This window comes from Zingiber officinale, chromosome 3B (assembly GCF_018446385.1).
Source record: "Zingiber officinale cultivar Zhangliang chromosome 3B, Zo_v1.1, whole genome shotgun sequence".
Lineage (NCBI taxonomy): Eukaryota > Viridiplantae > Streptophyta > Magnoliopsida > Zingiberales > Zingiberaceae > Zingiber > Zingiber officinale.
Genome location: NC_055991.1, coordinates 435,020 through 459,400, shown reverse-complemented (window position 1 = coordinate 459,400; position 24,381 = coordinate 435,020). Strand labels below are relative to the sequence as shown.

The 24,381-nt window shown below is 36.9% G+C and overlaps 4 protein-coding genes across 5 annotated transcripts; 2 read left to right on the top strand and 2 right to left on the bottom strand.

Moving 5' to 3' along the window:
* The first annotated feature begins 760 nt into the window (after nt 1–760).
* On the top strand, nt 761–2,118 carry LOC122055333 (rho GDP-dissociation inhibitor 1-like). Its single transcript, XM_042616712.1, has 5 exons — nt 761–1,157; nt 1,225–1,291; nt 1,376–1,594; nt 1,679–1,803; nt 1,914–2,118. The coding sequence occupies exons 1-5, from the start codon at nt 951–953 to the stop codon at nt 1,992–1,994; spliced, it is 699 nt and encodes a 232-aa protein (XP_042472646.1). The 5' UTR covers nt 761–950; the 3' UTR covers nt 1,995–2,118.
* Nucleotides 2,119–2,224: 106 nt separating this feature from the next.
* LOC122055332 (ribonucleoside-diphosphate reductase small chain-like) lies at nt 2,225–3,557 on the bottom strand. Its single transcript, XM_042616711.1, has one exon. It carries the CDS (start codon nt 3,463–3,465, stop codon nt 2,419–2,421), a length of 1,047 nt encoding a protein of 348 aa, XP_042472645.1. The 5' UTR covers nt 3,466–3,557; the 3' UTR covers nt 2,225–2,418.
* A 1,488-nt stretch (nt 3,558–5,045) lies between these two features.
* Nucleotides 5,046–9,306, bottom strand: LOC122055331 (protein STICHEL-like 2). The gene is made up of 6 exons (XM_042616709.1): nt 8,738–9,306; nt 6,954–8,516; nt 6,670–6,862; nt 6,141–6,332; nt 5,862–6,068; nt 5,046–5,696 (listed from the first exon to the last, which is right to left on the bottom strand). Exons 2-6 carry the CDS (start codon nt 8,439–8,441, stop codon nt 5,317–5,319), a joined length of 2,460 nt encoding a protein of 819 aa, XP_042472643.1. The 5' UTR covers nt 8,442–8,516; nt 8,738–9,306; the 3' UTR covers nt 5,046–5,316.
* A 3,990-nt stretch (nt 9,307–13,296) lies between these two features.
* Nucleotides 13,297–24,283, top strand: LOC122055326 (lysine-specific demethylase REF6-like). 2 transcript variants are annotated; one of them, XM_042616704.1, is made up of 7 exons: nt 13,297–14,322; nt 14,778–14,856; nt 14,934–15,001; nt 17,245–17,395; nt 18,271–18,959; nt 19,946–20,749; nt 22,358–24,283. In XM_042616704.1, exons 1-7 carry the CDS (start codon nt 13,422–13,424, stop codon nt 23,935–23,937), a joined length of 4,272 nt encoding a protein of 1,423 aa, XP_042472638.1. In that variant the 5' UTR covers nt 13,297–13,421; the 3' UTR covers nt 23,938–24,283. The 2 variants fall into 2 exon arrangements, with proteins under 2 accessions (XP_042472638.1, XP_042472637.1); XM_042616703.1 differs by having other exon boundaries at nt 14,772–14,856.
* The last annotated feature ends 98 nt before the right edge of the window (nt 24,284–24,381 follow it).

Genomic DNA, 24,381 nt, shown 5'->3' with positions numbered 1-24,381 from the left:
ATCAGCTAAAAATCTCACTCAGATGTCTTTTTAAAGAGTTGAGAAATTAATAAAAATTTATTTTCCTGGTCCCGAATCTAAGGACATCTCCAATAATTAGAGCTCTATATGAATTTTTTTATAGTCTCCGATATGCTACCTCAAGGCCATATCAAAAACATAAAAATATATCACTCTTTTCCCTATCAAAAAACCTCCAATAACTTTTTTTTGGATGCTACATTATTAATTAGTAGCCCCACGATGAAAGAACGGGTTTGAAATTTCACTATAAACTCACCTTACTGGAGAATTCAAGTAGAAATTCAATCCAATAATTTAATATTGATCACGAGATGTATTTCTTCAAATTAAATGTGACCAATGAATGCCAAGGCAAGATTTGTGTGAATTTCTTGGAAATTTAAATGATTTTTACCAACCAAGAACAGAACATAATGACACACGTTGCCTTTTCACGAGATGTATGTTCTTACTATAAACTAACTAATTTAATTAAAACTAACAAAAATAAATAGCATATTTAAATTCAAATATATCCCAAATAGGTTTTTATATATATATAAAAATCTAATAATTATGCAAATGAATGGAGGGAGAAGAGTTGGAGCTCATGCTCTCCCACCACTTGTCCCTTTTCCTTTCTTTACTTAGCCATTTTTTCTCTCTTGTGCTTTAAGTTTAATAAATCCCATTAACTACCAACCAACTCTTCCTTATTCTATTCCCAATCGCCAAAATCTTAGTGAGGAACAAGAGACCTTTTTTATTTATCACAATTTCACTTGCTTTCTCCTCCATTCAAAAAACCTCTCTCTCTCTCTCTCTCTCATTGTGTGTGTGCAAATTCATTAAGTGTGAAGGAGAGGAGATTGAGAAGAAGATTATTTTGTGTTGTTTTGAGTTCTCTCCCCATAGCTCAATAGGCCTTCATTTCAACTCTACTACTCATGGACAACTCCAAGCACAAGGAGGAGGAGGAGGAAGAGGAGAGGGCATCCGGTGAGCATGAGGAGAAGATGGATTGCAAGTCAAGCCATGCCTCTATTGCCTCCATGGACAATGAGGATGGTGGTTGTGACGACGATGATGATGAAAAGCGAGCCATTGCTCTTGGCCCGCAAATTGCACTCAAGGAACAACTTGAGATGGATAAGGTGCACACTTTAAGTCCTTTTTCTTAGACAAAATCTATGGTATAAAAATGCATGTCCATTTTTTCAGGATGATGAGAGTTTGAGGAAATGGAAAGAGCAACTCCTTGGAAGCATTGATATCAATGAAGTTGGAGGTAGTTAATTATTTAGAAAAAAACAATTTTGATGGATTTCTATACATTCATATCTAATCTAGACTTTATATGTTATCTTTTCAGAGACATTGGATCCGGATGTAAAGTTTCAAGAACTGACCATAATAATTCCTGATCATTCGGATTTAGTTTTACCTATTCCTTTTGTGCCTGATTCAAAGGGTTTTGCATTTGCACTCAAGGATGGTTGTCGCTACCACCTCAAATTTTGCTTCACCGTCTCTAATAACATTGTTTCCGGCCTTAGATACACCAACATTGTTTGGAAGACCGGAGTGAAAGGTTCATCCTATATCTTTCCATTCTATTTCATGTTTTTGCATATCGAAATATTATATTGCATTGTATGATGCCTCCTTGGTGTAGTTGCAAAGAACAAAGTTATGTTGGGAACATTCAGTCCTCAAAAGGAGCCTTACACATTCGAATTGGAAGAAGAGTCTACCCCTTCCGGTTACTTTGCAAGGGGATCCTATTCCGCGAAAACAAAGGTAAAATCTACGACATTTTCTTCTCATTCTTGTCATCTTCAAACAATAGAAACAAACAAAAAATGAGAGTTATCATACACTTCCCCCTTTTTTTGGTCTTTTTGTTTCAGTTTGTGGATGATGATGGAAAGTGTTATTTAGACATGGACTACTACTTTGAGATTCGAAAGGATTGGCCTACTACCGCATGACCCTCACCGTCGTTACCGTCATGTTAGTCGACCATAAAAGTGTTTCTTTTAGTTGTGTTGTATGATCTAGGGTATCAGATATGAACTCACTTTTAGGAAGCTTGAAAGTTTGAATTGGCCTTGAATATTGTTCATTTAATACTTGTGGTTTGGTGCAAAGTGTTTGATAAGTCACATGGGAACTTAGACACTCTCTTTTGAGCATTAGTTGCATGTCCCTTTGTTTCACCTAAATTGAAATGGGCGAGCATGTGCCATTCATTTCTGGGCAATAAACTGAGCAAACCATCTCTTAAGCATTTCTTCAAACATGTAGCTTATTGAAAGTTGATGAGCAGAAAGCCCACCTAGGCATTTCGTCGAGCACTATACGATCCAGAAGAAACAAAGCATTGCGATCCCCAAAACTAGCAGTTGGAAGCCTTCAGAAGTCTTCGTCCAGCTTGAATTCGTGGTTGGCTCCTCCATTGCCGTTCAAGCTCGACGTCACCGAAGCCTTCTGGTAATCGCTCACCCTCTTCTCGAAGAAATTGGTCTTCCCTTGCAGCGAGATGAGCTCCATCCAGTCGAAGGGGTTGGCCGCACCGTACATCTTGCCGTGGCCCAGCGCCACAAACAGGCGGTCTGCTACGAATTCGATATACTGGCTCATGAGGTCGCCGTTCATACCGACGAGGGCCACAGGCAGAGCGCTGCAGACGAACTCACGCTCGATGTCCACGGCGTCGGCGATGATGGCGCGGACTCTGTCCTCGGAGAGTTTGTTGCGGAGGAGGGAGTAGAGGAGGCAGGCGAAATCGCAGTGGAGTCCCTCGTCGCGGGAGATGAGCTCGTTTGAGAAAGCGAGACCCGGCATGAGCCCGCGCTTCTTGAGCCAGAAGATGGCGCAGAAGGAGCCGGAGAAAAAGATGCCCTCGACGGAGGCGAAGGCGACGAGACGCTCGGCGAATGAGCCGGAGAATTCGATCCAGCGAAGGGCCCAGTCCGCCTTGCGGGCGACGGCGGGCACGGTGTGGACGGCGTGGAAAAGGCGCGACTTTTCCTCGTGGTCTTTGACGTAGGTGTCGAGGAGAAGGGCATACATCTCGGAGTGGATGTTTTCGATGACGAGCTGGAAGCCGTAGAAGGCGCGGGCCTCGGCAATCTGGACGTCGACTATGAACCGTCTGGCGAGGTTCTCGACGACAATGCCATTGGAGGAGGCGAAGAAGGCGAGGACGTAGGAGATGAAATGGCGCTCGTCGGCGGAGAGGTGGTGCTGCCAGTGGGGGAGGTCGGCCGAGAGGTCCACCTCCTCCGCCGTCCAGAAGGAGGCCACCGCCTTCTTGTAGAACTCCCAGATGGAGGGATAGGTGATGGGGAGCATGCAGAAGCGGTCGGGATTCTCCGCCAGCAACGGCTCGTTTTCGGCTTCGATTGATCCTCCGCCAGGAGAGGCGGCGGCGGCCAAAGTCGAGGTTATCGCCGGCATCGCAGGGAGGCAGAGAAAGAGGGCGGAGAAGGGACAGGGCGTGAATTGTGAAGGAACGAGGTGACGGCGGAGGCATTATTATAATTAGGGCAGCCAACGGCGGGAGTACGAGATTACCGAAACTAATCAATTTATTCTTCTACTCCCTTGCTCTTTTACCTTCACTTACATTGGTCAGTTTTAGCGGGGCCCACTTTTTATTAGGGAGTTGGGTAAGGATGGGTGAATATAAGATTATATTTTGAAAGATACGTTACCAAAAAAAATAGAGAAAAAATTAAACAGCATTTTATATAAAAAAAATTAGCGGAAAAGCTAAATAATACCCTTTATTATTATTTTTCTAAAAAATATTCCTTTTTCAAAAAAATTAAAATAATACTCATAGCTATTTACAACATATAAAAAATTGATTCTGTACAAGATATTATTTATTATACAAAATATTATTTAAACTTCATTAAAAGTTTTGAATTTTTTATCCTCTGACCACTGTAGTTTTTGAACAAACATCCAAGTTCAGATCTCCCCTCAACGACACAAAATTTTTTGGGCAAAAAAAATAAAAAAGTCGTCCTAAATTTTACAAATCATAAAAAAAACACCTCAACCATGATTTTATCTCAAAAATATCTTTTATCTAGCGTTATTGGAAAAGGTACCCATAAAGACAAAGCCAGCTGGGTTAATCTCCCTAATCTCAGGCCCCCGAGTTGTCTTCCTCGAGCTAAACCCTAGGTAGGCTATAATGTGGCTTTACCATTGGCCATCGAATAACTTCTATAACGTATAGAAGTATTGTAAGGTATCTTCTATAACATGTAATAATTACTGAGTAGTTTCTATATTATGTAAAGTTATCCAATAGCTATTACAATATGTTTAGAATGAATTTAAGATTTATATAGTGTAAAAATTACTTAGTAATTGCTACAACGTGTAGAATATAAGATTTAAGATTTAGAGTTTAAAATTTAAGATATCTAAGTACTTTTATATCAAAATATTATTTAAACTTAATCAAAATCATTTTAAAATAGTTGTAAAAGCTATTACATAGCTCCCTAAACCTTAAACACTAAACTCATCCTAAATATATTGTGGCAGTTAATGAATAGCTTTTATACATTATAGAAATTACTTAATAGCTTCTATACGATATAAATCCTACCTCTTAAATCCACTTTTAACACATTATAATAGCTACTGATTAGCTTTTACATGATGTAGAAATTATCAAATAACTTCTCTAATAATATTGGATCTAAGGATATTCTCAAGATAAAATTATAGGAGAAATGCTCATTTGATTTATTTTTTTTTTTAAGGGATAAATGTTTCTATTAATTTGGGACGTCCTTTTGATTTTTACCCTAAATTTTTCACTACAAATAGATTATTACTTTATCAGCACAAGATTATTCTTCTAAACTTATGCAGTGTTAAACCTGAAATATGATTTGATTTCATGAGAAGTTGTGTTTAATATCCAACCAAAACGATGCAACATCAAAATTGAAAACTTTGCATAACTTCTGAAAGCAAAAATAGAATACAGGATCAAAATGTTAACCTCTTTGTGTTTCAGATTCAAGCAAAATCTACATCAGATTAATCAGAGAACAAGATAGTAGATTCCACCAAAATGTGGCAGTTTAATGCAAAATACAATTTTTTTTTGAAAAAAATAAAAGATGCATTCGGATCAAAAGAAAACATAGAAAGTATCATTAGTCACTCACCTTCTCTCCTTCAGCTCTATACTTAATGGGTTCATTTGAATTGAAAAAGCAAATGTAGGTATTTCAACTCCATTGATTTCAGGAGCAACCTTTCTTACTGAAGAGAACTTCAACTATTCTTTGATTTAAAATATAATAGAGCCATGATACATGTCTTCTCCTTTTTCCTAGGGGAAGAAAGTTTGTTAATTTCCTTGTTACTTCCCTGTTTTTGGTAATCCAAGGGCAAGCGACAACACAATTGTAGTCCACAAAGTGTTGTACCTTTTACAGATGAATATGCTGCCTTTTGCCTTGCACTAGAACAGCATAAAAATCTGAATGATTTCTTTCTGGAAGCCTTAACTGTAACTATCGGGTCAAGACTGATTCGAACATCCACATTGCAACTGAGAATGCTTTCAAGAGAAGCTACAATCACTTCCCGGAATTCCTCCGCCCTAAGGGCGTGATCAGGATCACGAAATATTACATCGGCAAGCGTCGAGCCTAAACATTCACAATTAATTTATCAAGACACCATGCATAAAGCAACAAATTATGGAAGTGCAACTAAGAAGTAATCAACCAGAAAACAAACAATAAGCTTTGAAACATCTGATAATATAATCATCAACTTATATTTAGCAAAATCAAGACTACAATTTATTTTACCTTCATGCACCAGAATAGATGACAACCTTCCCTCTTTCCATAAGAAGCTTTTTAGTGATTTTGATTGGCAATTTTCAATGGTTTTATGCCATATGTATTTCATTTCTGCTTCATCATAATTCTTTTCTAAAGTGGATAACTCATTGTCGCAAAAAGTAGAACTTTCTACACTCTCCTTAGGTGATGTGCACAAACACTTACAGTCATCTGCATAGAACAAATAAGTGATTCTTAGCAATGAACAAATTTGTACAGATGGGGAAAATACTACACTACTACCTGTTGAGTGAGCAAATTTTTGAGATACCATAGAATCATTCATTCTGGATGGGGGAAATGATTCTCCTGTATTAAACTGAAGAAGAGCTGCAGTGAGCCATGTAGATTTATCCTTCGAAGTTCTGAGTTGCTTTTCAGTTTCAACCAGTATTTTCAATGCGTTGGTCAGTTTCTCCTTACTGGCTCCAGCAACTGCAAAGGTAGTTTTTCAAGGCGAAGATGAACATGTATGTATAAAAACATAGCATGCTTTCACTAACTGATTAATTTTCTAATATACGTTGAAAGCAAAATTAAAATAATTGTTAAGAAATTAATGCAACAACTAAGTTCTTTTAGTTGTATTTGTCAATTTGTGAATCTTAGAAATCATGTTTCACAAACTTCAGATATAAACACATTTAATAGAAATATGGTGCTGTGCATGATGGTAATCTAAATTACTATTTTGTTTACATAGTGATCATCAATAAGTATGCATTATTGGATATAGAGGAAGATAGAAAACAGCAATTGTGTGTGCACTTACTGGATTTGGAACCGACGGATCCACATCCACCAGAAAGAATATCAGTAATAATTTTTGCTAGCTGAGACGTCAACTTCATCGGACAAATTCCAGTGCTCATAAGCTCCCTTGCCCTTTTAACAGTACTAGAAGTGTCTGAAGATAGTGCTGCCTGAAGCAGCTTGAGCAACTCAGCTTCAGAAATGGCTCCCATCTGAACAACAAAGATGATTAAGTTTATCTTCCTTGTTTCGGCATTGGTCACAAGTGCACAAACTTGACCTTAAAATGAGTTGATGACTTACAAGATCAAAAGCAAGAGATGATGTTATCCTTTTACCCAGCAAAGCGAGCTGATCAAGTGTTGCTATTGCATTGCGAAGGGAACCACTTGATTCCTTCGCGAGAAAAATAAGCACCTCCTCCTCAACTTCTAATTCTTCTTCCATGCATATTTTTTGCAATCTGCTAACTATATCATGATCCTTTAATTTCAGGAAATGATACCTTTGGCACAAAGACAGAGTCACGCAAGGCAACTTATCCAGTTCAGAAGTAATCATAATAAAAACAGCATGTTTGGAAAGCTTCTCCATGGTCTTGAAAATGGCAGACCATATACTCCTTTCAATAAGCTGGCACTCATCAATGATGAAAATTTTGAAGCGCGTGGAACGTGGAGCAAGAACACTTTCTGAAAGGAACTTCGACCACTCTTGATGATTAGTTTCTGAAGCATTTAGTTCCGCAACATCCCTGTTCCTACCTGTGAACACAAGTTTGCAATCCTGGCAAGATCCACAAGGCCGACGTTCCTCGTGGGAGTGGCAATTCAAAGCAGCTGCAAAGATCCTAGCAGCTGAGGTCTTTCCTGTACCTCTAGGACCTTGGAAAAGGTAAATTGGTGCTATTTTTCTTCTCAAAATGGCATCTAATAGAGACTGAGTTACCTCACTTTGTCCTGCTAGCTCATGGAACATTTTAGGCTTATATTTTTCAATTAAGCTCATGGTTTCCTCTTCTGATGGAACACTTCCACCAAAAACAGATTCTTTATCAAATTGAGAATTCAACTGAAATTCCCGAACTTCGACATGAGAAGGATGCTTTAGACCATCGAATTTCGATACTCTAGAACAGTGGCGGTTGTGTACACCCGTAGCATTTTTTAGGAAAGCAAGATCACACTCTTCGGTAGTAGGGTCAATTGGTTTACGGCACAAGGCACGTCTACAAGATCCAACGCTACATGCGCATTGAGTTTCTGCATTGCACATAAGATCAATTTCTTTGCTGCAATATGATCCTCCATATAAAGGTTGCTTTAAGGATGAAGAGCGTATCATTTCAAGTTGTTGGAACTTGTCGTTGTGAGCCAAATCTAGTTCTTCTTCCAGGCAATCGGTACAAGAAGGCATCAACTTTGAGTCTAGGGATCTGCACATATTGCCACTACAGGACCCATGAACACACGCGTTCTTAACTGATCTAGTTGCAGATGCATCAGGAACCAAAGGATGGAAATACGACAAGCTGTGCTTCGCTGGATCCAATTTAGCACCTTGCAACTGACGAATGTCGTCTCTTTGTGCAAGACTCTGCTTGCTGCCCCCATTGGTTGATCCAATAATAACGCCATTGCAAGAGCTGGTTTCCAAAACGATATTGTCGACTAAAGCAGCGATCTTGCTCAGTGAACTCGTATCAGGATCTCTCAACGATCGTACTCTCTTGAGAGCCACAAGGGTTCTAGATAAAGGGATATCGACAGAATGCCTTCTCGTCTCGGTCATTCTTTTACAACTTTCGTACCAACCAGAAGCCCTCCCAGCTGACAGTTTCTTTTCCTACTTGAAGCATTCCAAATTCTACAAATTGAACAGTGTCAGAGAACAGAACGAAAATCAGAGAATATGCTGAAACTAACGTTCAATTAACGAGCAAGGAATCGGGAAAAAAACACAGGATCCTAATTTTGGATAAAGTACCGAAGAAACATGAAAAAAAAAAAGTAGAAGAGGATTACTGGAACACACGCACGCGCAAGAGAGAAACAAACACAAAATTGAAAATTTAGTAAGAAGTTTACCCCTCCTGACGATCTCCAAGAAAGATCAATGGCGTCGGCAAGACAATGAGAAGGAGGGCATTTGTCAATTCAGAGTCAAAGAAGATGAAGAAAAAAGAGACGGCGACAACACTGCTCGGACGGTTCCCAACACAGAGCAATAAAAATGGCACCTTTATTGCCCGCCCGGCATAACCTTAACCCCGCGGGGCTATCGGAGCGATCTAGGACCGGGGTCTGCGCCTATGCCTGGGGAGCCGCGGATGGGGCACCTCGGGTTAAATAGGATCGGCGAGGAAGCCATCGCCAAGTCGCTGGGAGGCGTGTGATCTAGCGGTGGCGGTGGTGGGGGCGTCACGGAGGTCAGCGAAGTGTGGTTCTCCGCCTCGGGAGTCTCGCCATGGCAAGCCAATGGCGACATTTCGGGGATGGGAGAGAGAGGGAAAAGATTGAACTCATAGAAGGCGGAAAAGGCTGCGATAGCCTGCGAGGGGTGTCGGAACGTAGGCGACGAGGAGCGAGGAGTTTAATTTTGTCCTCGTGTGGAGCGGCGATCGTGTCAGGAAGAAGACGACAGCGAAAGAGAGGAAACACGGTGCGTTGCGTAACAGTAAAGGGAAGGATCAATTTGTAATTTAATAAACAACACACTTTCACCCATACCCTTATAATTAGAGATATGGTGCTAATTTGACCATTTTAGCACTTTTTCCTCTTCGACCCCACCTTCAAATTTACTTTTATATTTTTTATCAATTTTATTTTATTTTATCAGTTAGCGTTAAAAAAATAAAAGATTATTTTTTAATATTTTTTATTATACATTTGTATTTTTTTTAATAGTAGATTATATATATATATATATATATATATATAATTAATACAAATAATATATAATCTAAAATTAAATCAAAATAAAAATAAAATTGATTAAATCTAAAATAAAATAAAAATTTATATATATAAAATTTTGATGAAAAATCATAAATAAAATAATTTAACAAAAACATAAAGGTTATTTGAAAGGAGGGGTACTATGGGGGAGAAGCAATTAAAGTTAAATATTTTGTTCTTAATTTTTGATGTCTTCATGTCTCACTCATTGTCTCCAGCCCACCACCGGCAACCTCCGATTGTCGCCCTAATCATGACTATATCCTAGGAGGAAGATGAACCCAAGGAGTTGTTATCGGCGTCGAAATCCAGTCGAATCTGAACAGGGACTCAGATTGACGACAAAGAAAATCTGTTCACATCTAGCCAGATTTTGACACCGATCACGCGAGTGACGATCCCCTGCGTTCATCTTCATCCTAGGATATAGTTTTGATCGGAACGACGACCGGAGGTCGTTGGTGATGGAGGAAGATGAACTCAGGGAGTTGTTATCGGAGGAAGATGAACTCAGGGACTGTCGCCCCAATCATGACTATATCCTAGGAGGAAGATGAACCCAGAGAGTTGTTATCAGCACGATCTGCGTCGAAATCCGATCGAATCTGAACAAGGACTCAGATTGACGATAAAGAAAATCTGCTCACATCTGGTCAGATTTCGACGCCGATCACGCGAGTGACGATCCCCTGTGTTCACCTTCTTCCTAAGATATAGTTTTGATCGGAACGACGATCGGAGGTCGCTGGTGATGGATTGGGGCGACGAGTGGAGCATAGAGATAGGTGATATTGTGAACAGAGGATTCTTGTAATTTCTTATTTTTTTAATAGTAGTAGTCTTTTATTTTTTTTAATTGTAGATTTTAAGAGTTATTATTTGTAAAAATTTTAAAAGTCTCCAAATTATATATCAAAATAAAAATTATAAAAGATAAAAAAATTGATGAAAAAATAAAAACATAAAAAAAAAAACTAAAGAAAAAATAAAAAAAAATAAAAGTTAAGGAGTTAGAATAAAATAATTTGTTATTTTAAATAAAGGGGTAAAAACGTTTTTAAAAGGAGAGAGAGAGAGAGGGGGAGTGTTGTGAGAGGGGTGGGAAAACAATGAGTTATGATACGCTGATAGAAAAATCTCAATGAAATGTTCAAAATACATAAATTTATATCTCATCATTTTATTTTTTATGGGCTCTATCATTTTATATATCTATTCTTAAGTATTTCATTAATATTTTTTCACTGAGCATATCATTTTTCAAAAACAATTTACTTTATTTTTGGAGAAACGAAGAATATAATTTAGCAAAGTCACTCCTAATCTTCCTAATTTAACAAAATGCAGGAAAGTAATGGAGAATGTTAGGTATTTTGGTAAATTAAAAAAAAACTCAATACGTACTTGACAAGTTGGCCAATATAATATAGAAAAAATAAAAATGACATACTTTATTTTTTATTATCCTAATTTTTATCTATTTTTTATTATAAGATTATGTTATCATTTTGATTAAAATTATTATAACATGAAATTACAAACAATATTATTTTTTTTAACTTATTTAAAATTATTGAGGATTCGATCACTTATAATTTTTTATTTTTTTAATAGTAGTAATCTTTTATTTTTTTTAATAGTAAATTTTAAGAGTTATTATTTGTAAAAATTTTAAAAATCTAAAAGTTATATATCAAAATAAAAATTATAAAAGATTAAAAAATTGATAAAAAAATAAAAACAATTGATTAAAAAAATAAAAAATAAAATAAAAGTTAAGGAGTTAGAATAAAATAATTTGTTATTTTAAAAAAAGGGATAAAAACCTCATTTAAAAAGGGAGAGAGAGATGAGAGAGGTGGGAAAAATAATTTATTTTGTTTTTTTTTAAATGAAGGGTACAATTTAGCAAACTCACTCCTGATCTTTCTAATTTAACAAAATGCAGGAAAGTAAGGGACAATGTTAGGTATTTTGGTAAATAAAAAAAAAACTCAGTACATATTTGACAAGTCGGCCAATATAATATAGAAAAAATAAAAATGACACAACTTTATTTTTTATTATCCTAATTTTTATCTATTTTTTATTATAGGGTTACGTAATCATTTTGATTAAAATTATTATAACATGAAATTATAAACAATATTATTTTTTAACTTATTTAAAATTAGTTTTACTCTAATAAATCGTTTTAACTTATTCAAAGGTATCCAAATTATCTTTTCCAAATATTAATTAATTTATAAGAAAATACTTTTAAATAAAAAAACTCAACCCAATATATATGAAGTGGTTGATTTTTAGAATAATGATCAGTACATAAATAAAATATTTATGTAGATTTTATAGAAATTTGAACCATAGATCTCATTTTATATATATATATATATATATAAATCTTATGCTATGGTGCTTTATGTGTGGTTTAACCGTACATAAGGCACCGCAGCATAAGATTTCTCTCTCTATATATATATATTTGTGTGAAAGTACAATAAGTTAAATCCAAGAAAGAACCCAGCCCAATATGGAGAGGCCCAAATAGTCCATGTAACCTACGCCTAGCATAAGGAGAAAGAAATGAAAATTAATATTTTAAACGAAAAGAAATGATTGGAAAAGGCAACTTTATCTTACTAATAAAAAAAACTTGTCCCTTTCCAAATTTGAATGCAGGGGCATCAGTGTAATAATTCCAAGAGTGTCTAGTTTAGTTAATTTATTTGTTTTTTTTAAAACTTTCCTTGAAAATTTAAAATTTGTCACAGCTTGGTCTACAGTCAGTAACGCTCTTTAACTTACTTAACAGCTTAGTTGATTTGACACCTGTTGGTCATGTCACTGCTTTATTAAAGTAAGATAATAATATTAATAATTAAAGATAATAGAACGAGCATTTTAAAAACTAATGGTCTTTTTGATGCCCATTGAAAATGACAAAAAAATGAAAAGTATAATTTATGCATATTTAAAATTCATATTTTTATTAGAGCATTCGACCTTATTGGTATTGATTGCATAATCACCGACACATGCATAATTCAAAACTTTGTTAAGAGTCTGGGAGCAAGGTGTCGCGAGGGATATTCAGATTATTATCCATATATTTATAATTTAATTTCTAGTTATGATATATTTATAGAAATTTTTCTTCTAAATGAAGGGCATAATCTAAACTAATAATGATATACGGTTTAAAGATGCTACCAAATAGAAGGCACAATTAAAAGATGCTAGACTTCTACGGTAGTCATCTCGTGGTTCGAACTCCAACTAAATAATGATTTACTTCTAAATATTAATGCGTAACTTAGATATCCGTTCGAACTCCAACTATAATATATTTATAGAATTTTTTTTCATAAACAAAGATATAACTAAAAGATTCTGAGTTGTCTGTATCTTTTTGAATTTAACTATGATATATTTTAAGGGATTTTTTCATGAACACTTTTTGATTTGCGTTAATGGTCGATAAAAAATTGTTAGGATTAAAAAAAAAGCTTGGCTCAGTAAAATTTGTAAAAGAAATAATAATAAATAAAGAAATGGTAATATAATATGTTTTATATAGTTCAAAGCTTTTAAATATTGATTTATTAGATGATTTGAAGCGAATATTTTCCATAATAATAATAATAATAATAAAATTATGATATTAGCTTCTCCTCCCCCTCTATCTCCACTTCTGATCTCCGACACGAGCAGAGGGATACACTCCAAAACCCTTCATTTTTTGCCCCAAAAGGGAAAAGCACAAAGCTCGCACTCTCTCTCTAGGAATGGGGAACCGCCTTCTGCGTCATTAATGGCGTCTACGACGTCCTCATCCGCCCCGGGAGTGGTGACGCCGGAGACACTGCCACTGGAGGTCCCGCCGTGGCTCAAAGCGCTGCCATTGGCGCCGGAGTTCCACCCTACTGAGCAGGAGTTCCTCGACCCTATTGCCTACATCCTCAAGATCGAGAAGGAGGCTTCATCCTACGGCATCTGCAAGATCGTGCCTCCCTTCCCACCCGCTCCTAAGAAGACGGTTGTCGCCAACCTCAATCGATCCTTCACTGCCCGCAATCCCTTGGGGAACGGCGGTAGGAAGTCCTCCTCTTTCACTACTCGGCAGCAGCAGGTAGGGTTCTGCCCACGCCGCCCCCGCCCCGTGCGGAAGCCTGTCTGGCAGAGCGGCGAGCGGTACACGCTCCAGCAGTTCGAGGCCAAGGCCCGACAACTCGAGCGCTCTCACCTCCGCCGCGCCGCCGGCCGCAAGGCTGCCTCCCCGGATGCCCTCTCCCCGGTGGAGATTGAGACCCTGTTCTGGCGTGCCTCCGCTGACAAACCCTTCGCGGTGGAGTATGCCAACGACATGCCTGGATCGGGGTTCCCGCCGCTGGCCTCTTCCACCCGGCGCTGGCGGGACGACGTCCCGGCTAATATTGGTGAGTCTGCGTGGAACATGCGGGGAGTGTCGCGAGGCAAGGGGTCGCTGCTGCGGTTTATGAAGGAGGAGATCCCCGGGGTGACATCCCCCATGGTCTACGTCGCAATGCTGTTCAGTTGGTTTGCTTGGCATGTTGAAGACCACGAGTTGCACAGCTTGAATTACCTGCATATGGGCGCGGGGAAGACGTGGTACGGAGTGCCGAGGGATGCTAGGCTTGCATTTGAGGAGGTTGTTCGTGTGCATGGCTATGGAGGGGAGGTGAATCCTCTTGGTGGGTTTGACTGCCTTGACATCCATGTTTATCCTATATGTCTTATGCCTATCTACTGATTGATATTTCATCTTAGCCTTGTGCTCTTTTCTCAAAGAGCTTGAGTCTTCACTAAATACGGGAGAGGCTTTCACGGGAACTTCAAAAATTAGGAATGTAGATGGCTAGAACGACTATACCTTATCAACCTTATCCTGATACACATAGAAGAAACTAAACGCGATGAGTCACTGCACAAAATGGAATTAGCCTGCTCGAAACTTGATTAGCTAGTCATGCATACACTTGGAAGTCTATATATAAAGCATACCAACCTATGCAGCATGGAAGTCTTTGGATAGAATATCATATGGTTGCTGTAGCTTTAGAATCTATTTCTTAGAACTATTTTATTTTTAGTCAAATTTCTCCCATTTATTTGATAAATTACTTGCTAATATACTACTAAGGCACAGTTACTTATGCAATCCTGGGTGAGAAGACGACAGTTATGTCCCCTGAAGTACTTGTTGGAGTAGGAATCCCATGTTGCAGGTGATAATTTAGAAGATAGTGAGTCTGATCCATTATTTATCATTTACTAATGCTTTAAAGTATGTTGATTAAATTAGGTTGGTTCAGAATGCTGGTGATTTTGTTGTTACTTTTCCTGGGGCTTATCATACAGGGTTCTGTCATGGTAAGCCATTATTTTCTCTCTCATAATGCCTTTTGTAAGCCTTATTATCAGTAATTATTCTGTTGGATAGATGCTCCATATTGATAGAATTAAAAATAAAAAAGGCTCAGGTATTGACCGTACATTTCATATATGCCTTATATTTCTACAACTATGTGGATGATGATCACTTATATTTGGCGCATCAACATTCTGTTTCACTTGTGCCTTTGTTTCACAGGCCTAGTCTTAAAATATACAACTATCTTCAAAAATGACCTGGAACAGTAGGAATTTAAGATAACAGCATTGATATTTGTTAATCCTTAACCTTGTCTTAAAGTCTTCACACTCTAGTAAATTGTTTATAAGTTCATTTAAGTATATTTTCTTTTGTCTTGCAAAAATAGATAGTGCATGTACAATCTGTGCTTCAACTGGTAAAAGGTATCAGATCTGTTAACCAGGTTCAGGAGCTGGGTGCCGATGGAGTGAGGTTTCTTATTGGCAACACAGGGGCGTAGCTAGGATTTTTGATTAGAAGGGGCAATTTTCAAAAATTCATGAAATGATAAAGGAATAACTTACAACTCTTGGAAGATCATTGCTTTTGAGAAAAATAGAGAATATAAAATAAAGAGGAAGAAGTAAAAAAAAAAGAGAACTTTATTTTCTTCGTTAGCAACTTTCACTAGTTTCGGTGAGCTCGACAATAACACAAAGAGAGCAAGGAGCAAGGTAAGATAAAACATGACTATTTTGTTGTGCCCATAAAATTCTAAAAAATACCAGAAGAGGAAGAAGTAGGGGGGGGGGGGTTGATGACTGCTTGATCTTGTTGCTAGAAGAGGGTAGCAATTGGTATTGCATTTCTTGCTTGCTGGAGAAGAGAAAGGAGAAGAAAAAAGCTCTTGTGATTTAGAAGAGGAGAGGAAAAAATTGTAGGTTTACTAACATTGGAGAAGAAAAAGAGAAGAAGGAAATGAGGAAGAAGAGGAAAAAAAATAAAAGAGAGGAATGAGCGAAGGGGTGGCATACGGTATGATTGGATGTAACATGCATAGGGAGAAGAGGGAGAGAAAAAAAATAAAAGGTTTTGCCAAAAATATCCTAATTCTTTTTAAATCGTTCGAACTCGTTTAAACATTAAACTTGGTTTGGTTATAACTCAACTTCAAATCAATTCCAATTTGAACCAACATAATACTTGTCTCCATATCTATCCGTTGAATTTAGTTCAAACTCGATTCAATTTAATTTAGCTTCCTTACTTTGTACCCTACGATTTAGTTTATCCGTTTATTATTATATATTTTATTTTTAAAATTTAATACTTAACATTTCAAATTATGATATTTCCTCGTAGAAGTGGTACCAATGGATAACTTAGTCATGAACTTTTCAAATATGTGATCAATTTCAGTTTTCAACATTGAATGATGATGAATCAACTACTCAAAGTGACGATATATATATATATATATATATATATATATATATATATATAATTTTTTAATAAAATGTGAGAGGGGGCGGTCGTACCCCCTCTCCTTAAGGTGGCTACGCCCCTGGCAACACTGGCATGGTTTTACCAATCAGCTAAAATCTATCATGTTCTTGTCATATTGCCATTTCTATTTGTGTCGATAGGCTTCTTTACTTACCGAAAATTCAAGCATAATGGAAATGTAAGAATAATAATTACACATCTTCTATGATGATTACATGCTGTGAGTTGAAAGTTTATGCAACTTTCAGATGGAGAGAATCTCAAATCTAGTATCATAATTGGACAGTTTATGACAAGGTTCATGTATATTATATTTTTTGGATTCTAACATAATTAGCCTTTTTTTACTGACAAACCTTATATTTTTGAAGGTTCTAATTTTGATTTTGTTCCCGTTCAATATATCGTCTTAGTGGTAGTTGGAGAGTTAAGCCATGCTGCAAATGGAATTTTGTGAAAAGTTAGCTAGTGCAATTGCTAGTCATGAAGTTCTGTCTTATAGTTTGATTGGATAATTTTGTTAATGATAATCTGTAATATACTTTTGACTGGATAAGAAAACTTAGTTGTACCACCATTGTGGTATTTCCTAATCTTTGACACCTTGGTTTTGGGTCTGGTATGTAAATCCTCCAAGATTCTTGAACTTGACCTCATTTACATTTACAGGTGATTTATCTTATCATATTGTGGAAATTCTTGCACCAACATAGCGCTATTTGTATTTATTAGAATGATTTTTTTTTCATTGTAGGATTTAATTGTGGAGAAGCAGCAAATATAGCTACTCCTGAATGGTTGAGGTTTGCTAAAGAAGCTGCAGTGCGAAGGGCTTCAATAAATTACCCTCCTATGGTGTCTCATTATCAATTGCTATACGCACTTGCATTATCATTAAGCAGAAGGTTTGCGTGTTACTTGATTTATTGTATCATCTTTCTGTTAGTTTCTCTCACTTTCTCTTACATCTTTACTGATCTTCATATAAGATTGCTTTGCAAGTAACTGGTAGTTACGGAGGTAAAATGTAACAAAGGTACTTGAAAGAGAGGTCAGAAGTAAAATTGCTTTACTGATCAATAGTTGGCTGTCACAGAGGTCAGAAATAATAAAGGGACTTGCAGGAGATCAATACATGTTTGGACAACAAACTTGTTTCTCTAGGAAAGAACTTATTATGATGTGTTTGTCGCTGGCAAAATAGCATTACTTGGAAACATGTAGTTCTTTTTACTCTGTTCCTTCAATATGTCTCACACGTAACACTTCTTTGCCCATTGGCTGTTTATCTACATATTCTGATTTTACAATGAGTTTGATCTATACCCATTATATCCACTTGTATTTTCTCAATCTATCTTTGCCTTATGCTTCTAGTTACTCATACAGTTTTTTTAGCTTATATGAATGTTTTTTCTTAAAAAAAATTACTTAGAACGAACTGTGATGTGATAATTAACTATGTATGTTCTCAGTTGGCGGCTGCCATTTTACAGAATCTATTTTTCTTCGGTATTTTATGTTTTTAACGAAGCAATATAAGGTCAACTTCTTCTTTGGTCGTGAAATACAATATTTGATGTTTATATTTTAGTTTGATAAATGTGAATGTCGTAGGATGTTTTCCTTGTGGTAGGCTGGCAGCTACAGACGCCAATGATTTTTCTTCTTATGATTATCTTTGAAAATGTTTTGTTTTTCTGTTGTTTTTCCTAGTGATTGAATTTATGCTTCGAATGCATAATTCTATGTATAATGGTTAGTTGCTTTTCCTAAATAGAATGCCCATAGGTGATGGAAGTGAGCCACGAAGTTCTCGGCTAAAAGATAAGATGAAAGGAGAAGGAGAAGAGGTGGTCAAAAATGCATTTGTTCAAAGTGTGATTCAAAATAACCGCCTCCTTGATATTCTTCTTGATGCTGGAACATCCTGTGTAGTTCTTCCACAGAACACATCTCAAAGTCCTTTCTATGCAAATTCACTAGTCAGATCTCAAGTCAAGATAAAGCCAAGGCTATCACTTGGTCTATGCAGTCATCAAGAGGCTGTAGATGCACGACTTGTACCTTCTAATGATGTTGGTCCTGGCTGGAATTCAAGAACTAGAGATTTCAATGGGTTGTTTTCATCCAGAGGAAATTCATCTGAAAGTGACAAAATGATTTCGTCTAACAGATCTAGTGAACTTGCTAGCCCATGTTCCACCTCCTTACACTCAGAAGGTGAAAAAGATGGGACAATACAAGCTAATGGCTTACTGGATCAAGGATTGTTGTCGTGTGTTACATGTGGAATTTTGAGTTTTGCTTGTGTGGCTATCATTCAACCAAGAGAGTCAGCAGCCAAGTATCTAATTTCCACTGATTGTAATTTTCTTAAGGATCATATTATTGGTTCTGGAGATGTTACTAGCGTAAATACAAATACAAATTGGAAGACAAATGGAAATAATTTGGTTACTGGCATTGGTAAGCTGTTGCTTTGCCTTCAATTTTAAGTTTTCTCGAATTTTCACCAGATTAACTCTCTTGTTCATTTGTAATGAAGGATAAAAGCTTAGTTGTGGTTGTTGCGTTACTTAAATTTGCTCAAGTATTAAATGGGATATTTGTGTAAAGAAAATCTGTTTTCTTCTCTCAGACATTGATAGTATAGGGACACTTTAATTATTGAGTCTTGTATTCTTAGGACCTTCTATTGTAAATGATACTACAAGATGAACTATTAAAACTTTTGCAGCTTGAGATTGTTAAGGATTGTTTGCTAAATTCTTAATCAAACATATAGTAGTTTTAACATTTGACAGATTTCACCATATTCTGTGCTTCCTGGCTTTCTGCTGCAAATGACAGTCATTCTCAAGATTTTAATATTTGAAGTCTGTTGCTAAATGCCTAATCATGTAAAGTTTATGTGGATGTCCTGATGCAAAACCAGGAAATTTTATTGTTTATTAATAAATTTGTTTTTTTTTCAAGGTCTAGATGCTCGACTTTGCTCGCTGTTCATGTGAGCTAATGTTTTTTTCTTCTTATGTTTACGTGATTGAAGGATGTTTACTTAGGAGATAGGTTGCTTGATCAAACAAAACATTTAAGACTTTGGGGAGGTATAACTTCCCTCTGGAATATCACATATCAGTATAAGATTGGACAACTTTCAGGATAACTTAAATGTCTGGATTCTTTTTTTACTCAATCTTTGCCATCAGTTCCGGTATCTACCCTGTTGTTCCTTGTTAATCATTATGCTTGTGGTTTATTTGCATTTGATCTACATTGGCTTTTACACAATACTGGTTTATTTGCACTTGATCTGCATCTCACTGGTCATAAATAGGTTTTTTCACTGGTCTCTTTCTCTATTTCTATTAGCTACATGTTCTTCACCTGTTTGAAAATTAACTCTGGTATTGCAGTAATGTTAAACTGATTCTACTGTAACCTTTCTGCAGCTCAGGGTTCAGACCAGAGCATCGGTTTGTTTTCTGATGTTACATGCCCAAGAGATACTTCTGCACTTGAGCTTTTAGCGTCTGTTTATGCTGATATGTCAGACATTGAAGATGATGTCCAAAATGAAAAACCAATGAGCAGAGAAAATGATATGAAAGATTCAACATTATGTAATGGCGATCATCACTCTGAAAGTGCTGTTGCACTCCAAAATCATTTTTCAAAGGAGGCTTTATGTGAGTTGGATTTGTGCTTGTTAGACAGCCAAATTTCTACATCAGCTCAAAGCCCTCACTCTTCGGGTGTTTCGAAGTACTTAGATGGAAAAACCGTTGGTATTGTGGATGGAACAAGCCAGATAAAATCAGAGATATCCAGTCCAAACCAATCAGAAACAAGGGACATTGTGAATACATCTGATTCAGAGGATAATGGTACTGTAAGGTTCGAGGGGGAACCTAGAGATGTAAGTTGCAAGAAACTATATGGTGTATGTGAGAAGATTGTGACTGCTGGAAATTATTACAGCAGATTGACAATGGGAAATCAAACATCTTTTTCATCAAATATCTCTGTCAAACGTGATATTTGTGGCAACCCAACTATGTTAGGGATAAGGGCTGGAATACATTCAGAAATAAAACATTTTGATTCAAAATTGTTGATATCTACACCATCTGTCATGCAAGGATCTGACAAGGATTCTTCCCGAATGCATGTATTCTGTCTTGAGCATGCTGCAGAGGTTGAGAAACGACTGCAGCCAGTGGGAGGGGTGCATATGATGCTTCTATGTCATCCAGGTGATGCCCTGAATTATGTGATTGTGCATTCCTGTAGAGTTACTAAGTTATGTTCTATTCTTTTTTGCTCTTATTCTTAGATATTTTTTTGTATTATTTCTATTCTTTTCCTTTTATCCTTATACCACTCCTTAGCATGTATATATTTGTGCTTGCATCTTCCCCTTAGATATTCAGCTTTCTAGATTATGACATTTATATTTAATATCAGATTGTGCCGAACGATTTGTTCTTACCTTAATTTACAGAACCATTTTAAAAATTAATGTTTTTGTCTCATGTCTGCTGTGTTGGAGTTATATACTACTTTTGTATATAGCAATCTTCCCAGAGTACTGAAGAACTTAAAGGTTCAAGCGTTCATATTTTTCTATCTTCTGTAGAAAGTTTATGTTTGCTTATCAAAGCCTAAACATTTTTTTCCTTTTTAGTTTTCATTTCTTTTTTAGAAAAATGAAGAGGACACTGTTTCCATGAAAACTTGAAGCAGAAAAGTGAAAACAGTTTCAAAAATCTGCTGTTGGTATTGGAACATGATTGTGCATTTTAAGGTATAGGTGTGGTATTGGAACACGATTTTTCAAACTGACGAAATTGAAAAATAGGTTGCTGTTTGGTTTAAGATAGGACAACTTTCTGAATCCACGAGTGTTAGAAGATGATTGTGTTATTGTGTAAGAAAGTGTGCTGTATTTCCATTTCAAATTGCCAAAACTAAAAACTTAGATTGCTGTTTGGTGTATGATATGGCTCACTGCTCGGGTTTCACTTGAGGTTTCAGTTGAGCATTGTGTAGCTTTATTATCTGATAGACAGGAACTTAGTCTAGGTTGTAGTTAATAGTTATTAAATCTTATTTTTCTGCTCAACAATTTAGTGCTGACCTTGGAGATATTACAGTGATTGCATGATTGCTTGTGCATGTGACTAATCAAGGGATAACCTAACTAATGTAAACCACCTCATTATGACGAGGAGCAACAATGCATTTCTTGATCTTTATACTGTTGTATGTTTAGACTTATTTGCAATTGGTCTTTTTCCAGTTGGTTCTTGTCGGCAACTAATTAACAGTTGTTCATTATCATGGCATTAGCTAGAAAGCTCTATTCTATTAAACATGTAGGAACTAAAAAACTTCATAGCATTTTAATGTTGGAATTAAATAACTTAATATCATTTTAATGTTAATGCATGAAATTCTTGTTACTTATGACCGATTGAGGGATAGAGTAACTTATGTATACCGCCTCATTATGCCCAGCAGCATCAGTGCATTTTTTGATCTTCCTTATCTCGCAGAATATTGTAGATTTATTTGAAATTTGCAAATCTTTGCTGGAATGTTTATCTAGTCAGCAGTAATTATGTTACGGGTGTAATCCATTAAATGTGTTGAAAATAAGCCTGAGAGTGTGCATACGTAGAAATCTTGTATACCTGAAATACATGTTTGCTATCAAGAGTTAAAAGTTGAAACTGCATAAACATATGCAAGATTCTTGTTAACTGTCAAGTGACTCTGGACTTCCATTGTTTTTTTAGATGCATATATTTTAAGTTCTTTCGGAGACATTGCAAGTGACTTTCCTGTAATGGTAAATGCAGTTTATCCCAAAATAGAAATGGAAGCAAAGTCTTTGGCGAGAGAATTAGGAATTGACTATGCTTGGAAGAATGTTAAATTCAGGGAGGCCAATGAAGAAGACCAAATAAAAACAAAAGCAGCCTTAGAGGATGAAGAAGTCATGCCCGTGAATATCGATTGGACTGTTAAATTGGGAATCAACCTGTATTATACAGCAAGCCTCAGCAAATCACCACTCTACAGCAAGCAAGTTCCATATAATCCAATCATATACAAAGCCTTTGGTTACAATTCCGTGCGTAACTCCCCAGTGAAGTCTAAAGCTTCTGGTAGACGTTCAGGTAGGCAGAAGAAAATAGTTGTTTCTGGGAGGTGGTGTGGGAAGGTTTGGATGTCAAACCAAGTCCATCCGTTTTTAGCCTACAAAAATGAAGCTCAAGACCAAGATCAGCATGAAGAGATGTTTTCACTTGACCCTGATCAAAAGACTTTGGTTGACACTGATACTGATCATACAAGCAAAGCATCATCCAAAAGGAAGCAATCTGATGGAAATTTATCTGCATCGAGGTCTGGAAAGAAGAGGAAGAAGTCTACGAGGATGGAAAAATCTAAGAACCCCAGATACTCCAGGACAGATCCAAATCCCAAACCCGAAGATGTATCTGAAACTCCAGCGTCAATTTCAGGAAGGACCCTAAGAAACACACGGGCAAGGCAGAATGAAAGCGCTAGCAAGCTTAAATTGAGCTCCAAAAATGAATCTGGAGGTCCAAGCTCACGCCTTAGGAAACGACCATCCAAGTCTGATGATCTAAAGAATAAATTGACTGTCAAGAGACAATCTACAAAGTGGAAAACCAAAAGATCTCAACCTTTGCATCTTACAACCAAGGATGAGGATGAACAAGACGTGAACGATAAACAATCTGCAAAGAGGAAAACCAAAAAATCTCAACCTGTGAATCTCACAACCAAGGATGAGGATGAACCATACACGAGTGATAAACGATCTGCAAAGAGGAAAACCAAAAAGTCTCAACCTGTGAATCTTACAACCAAGGATGAGGATGAACCATACATGTGTGATAAACAATCTGCAAAGAGGAAACCCAAAAAATCTCACCCAATGAATCTTACAACCAAGGATGAGGATGAAACATATACGTGTGATAAACGATATGCAAAGAGGAAGCCCAAAAAATCTCAACCTGTGAATCTTACAACCAAGGAAGAGGATGGACAATACACGTGTGATATTGAGGGCTGCTCAATGAGCTTCAGCACAAAGCATGAACTGACATTACACAAGCGAGACATTTGCCCTGTGAAAGGTTGTGGGAAGAAGTTTTTCTCTCACAAGTATCTGGTGCAGCACAGGAAGGTACATACTGATGACCGGCCATTGGTCTGCCCATGGAAGGGGTGCAAGATGACATTCAAATGGCCATGGGCACGAACTGAACATATACGTGTTCATACTGGGGATCGCCCTTATGTCTGTTCTGAACCTGATTGTGGCCAGACATTTCGCTTTGTGTCGGATTTTAGCCGTCACAAGCGTAAAACAGGGCATTCAGTAAAAAGGGGTCGAAGATGACCACTATCCTGACTAGTATTGGACTGGTCCAGAAAATCTTATTTGATTCAGACAATTTGGAAGATTGTAAATTAATGTTCTTGATTGAATGTGCCATTGCTGGCTGTGCAGGGTAGGGTAGAAGCCTCACTGCATTTTCCTCCATTAGTGAACACTAATCTTTCTAGGTTCTGCCTATGATCCAATCAAATTGACATTGATTTGTAAGCCATCTTCTTAATCAATCAGTTGAAGACTGATGTAGATGTGGTTGTCAGAAACTGGCAGACATAGCACCTGCCAAGGAAAACTTGTTTGATTTTGTTGATTGTCCTTTTGTAGCATAAGGGCACATCTTATCTTCTAATCATTGAATGATGATGAGCTTCGTTACCCTCTTCTCTTTGTTTCCTGTTCGAATTGCAGGGTTTCAGAAGCTTATGGCTGCATTCTACTGCATGTTAT

Excerpts from the sequence above, each read along its gene's own strand:
- LOC122055333 (XM_042616712.1), top strand. The coding sequence starts at position 951 with ATGGACAACTCCAAGCACAAGGAGGAGGAGGAGGAAGAGGAGAGGGCA. Across the intron at positions 1,292-1,375 it reads TGATATCAATGAAGTTGGAG|AGACATTGGATCCGGATGTA; the intron begins GTAGTTAATTAT and ends TTATCTTTTCAG. Across the intron at positions 1,804-1,913 it reads CCTATTCCGCGAAAACAAAG|TTTGTGGATGATGATGGAAA; the intron begins GTAAAATCTACG and ends TTTTTGTTTCAG.
- LOC122055332 (XM_042616711.1), bottom strand. The coding sequence starts at position 3,465 with ATGCCGGCGATAACCTCGACTTTGGCCGCCGCCGCCTCTCCTGGCGGA.
- LOC122055331 (XM_042616709.1), bottom strand. The coding sequence starts at position 8,441 with ATGACCGAGACGAGAAGGCATTCTGTCGATATCCCTTTATCTAGAACC. Across the intron at positions 6,333-6,669 it reads ATCCGTCGGTTCCAAATCCA|TTGCTGGAGCCAGTAAGGAG; the intron begins GTAAGTGCACAC and ends CTACCTTTGCAG. Across the intron at positions 5,697-5,861 it reads ATCTATTCTGGTGCATGAAG|GCTCGACGCTTGCCGATGTA; the intron begins GTAAAATAAATT and ends GTGAATGTTTAG.
- LOC122055326 (XM_042616703.1), top strand. The coding sequence starts at position 13,422 with ATGGCGTCTACGACGTCCTCATCCGCCCCGGGAGTGGTGACGCCGGAG. Across the intron at positions 18,960-19,945 it reads TAATTTGGTTACTGGCATTG|CTCAGGGTTCAGACCAGAGC; the intron begins GTAAGCTGTTGC and ends ACCTTTCTGCAG. Across the intron at positions 20,750-22,357 it reads GATGCTTCTATGTCATCCAG|TTTATCCCAAAATAGAAATG; the intron begins GTGATGCCCTGA and ends TGGTAAATGCAG.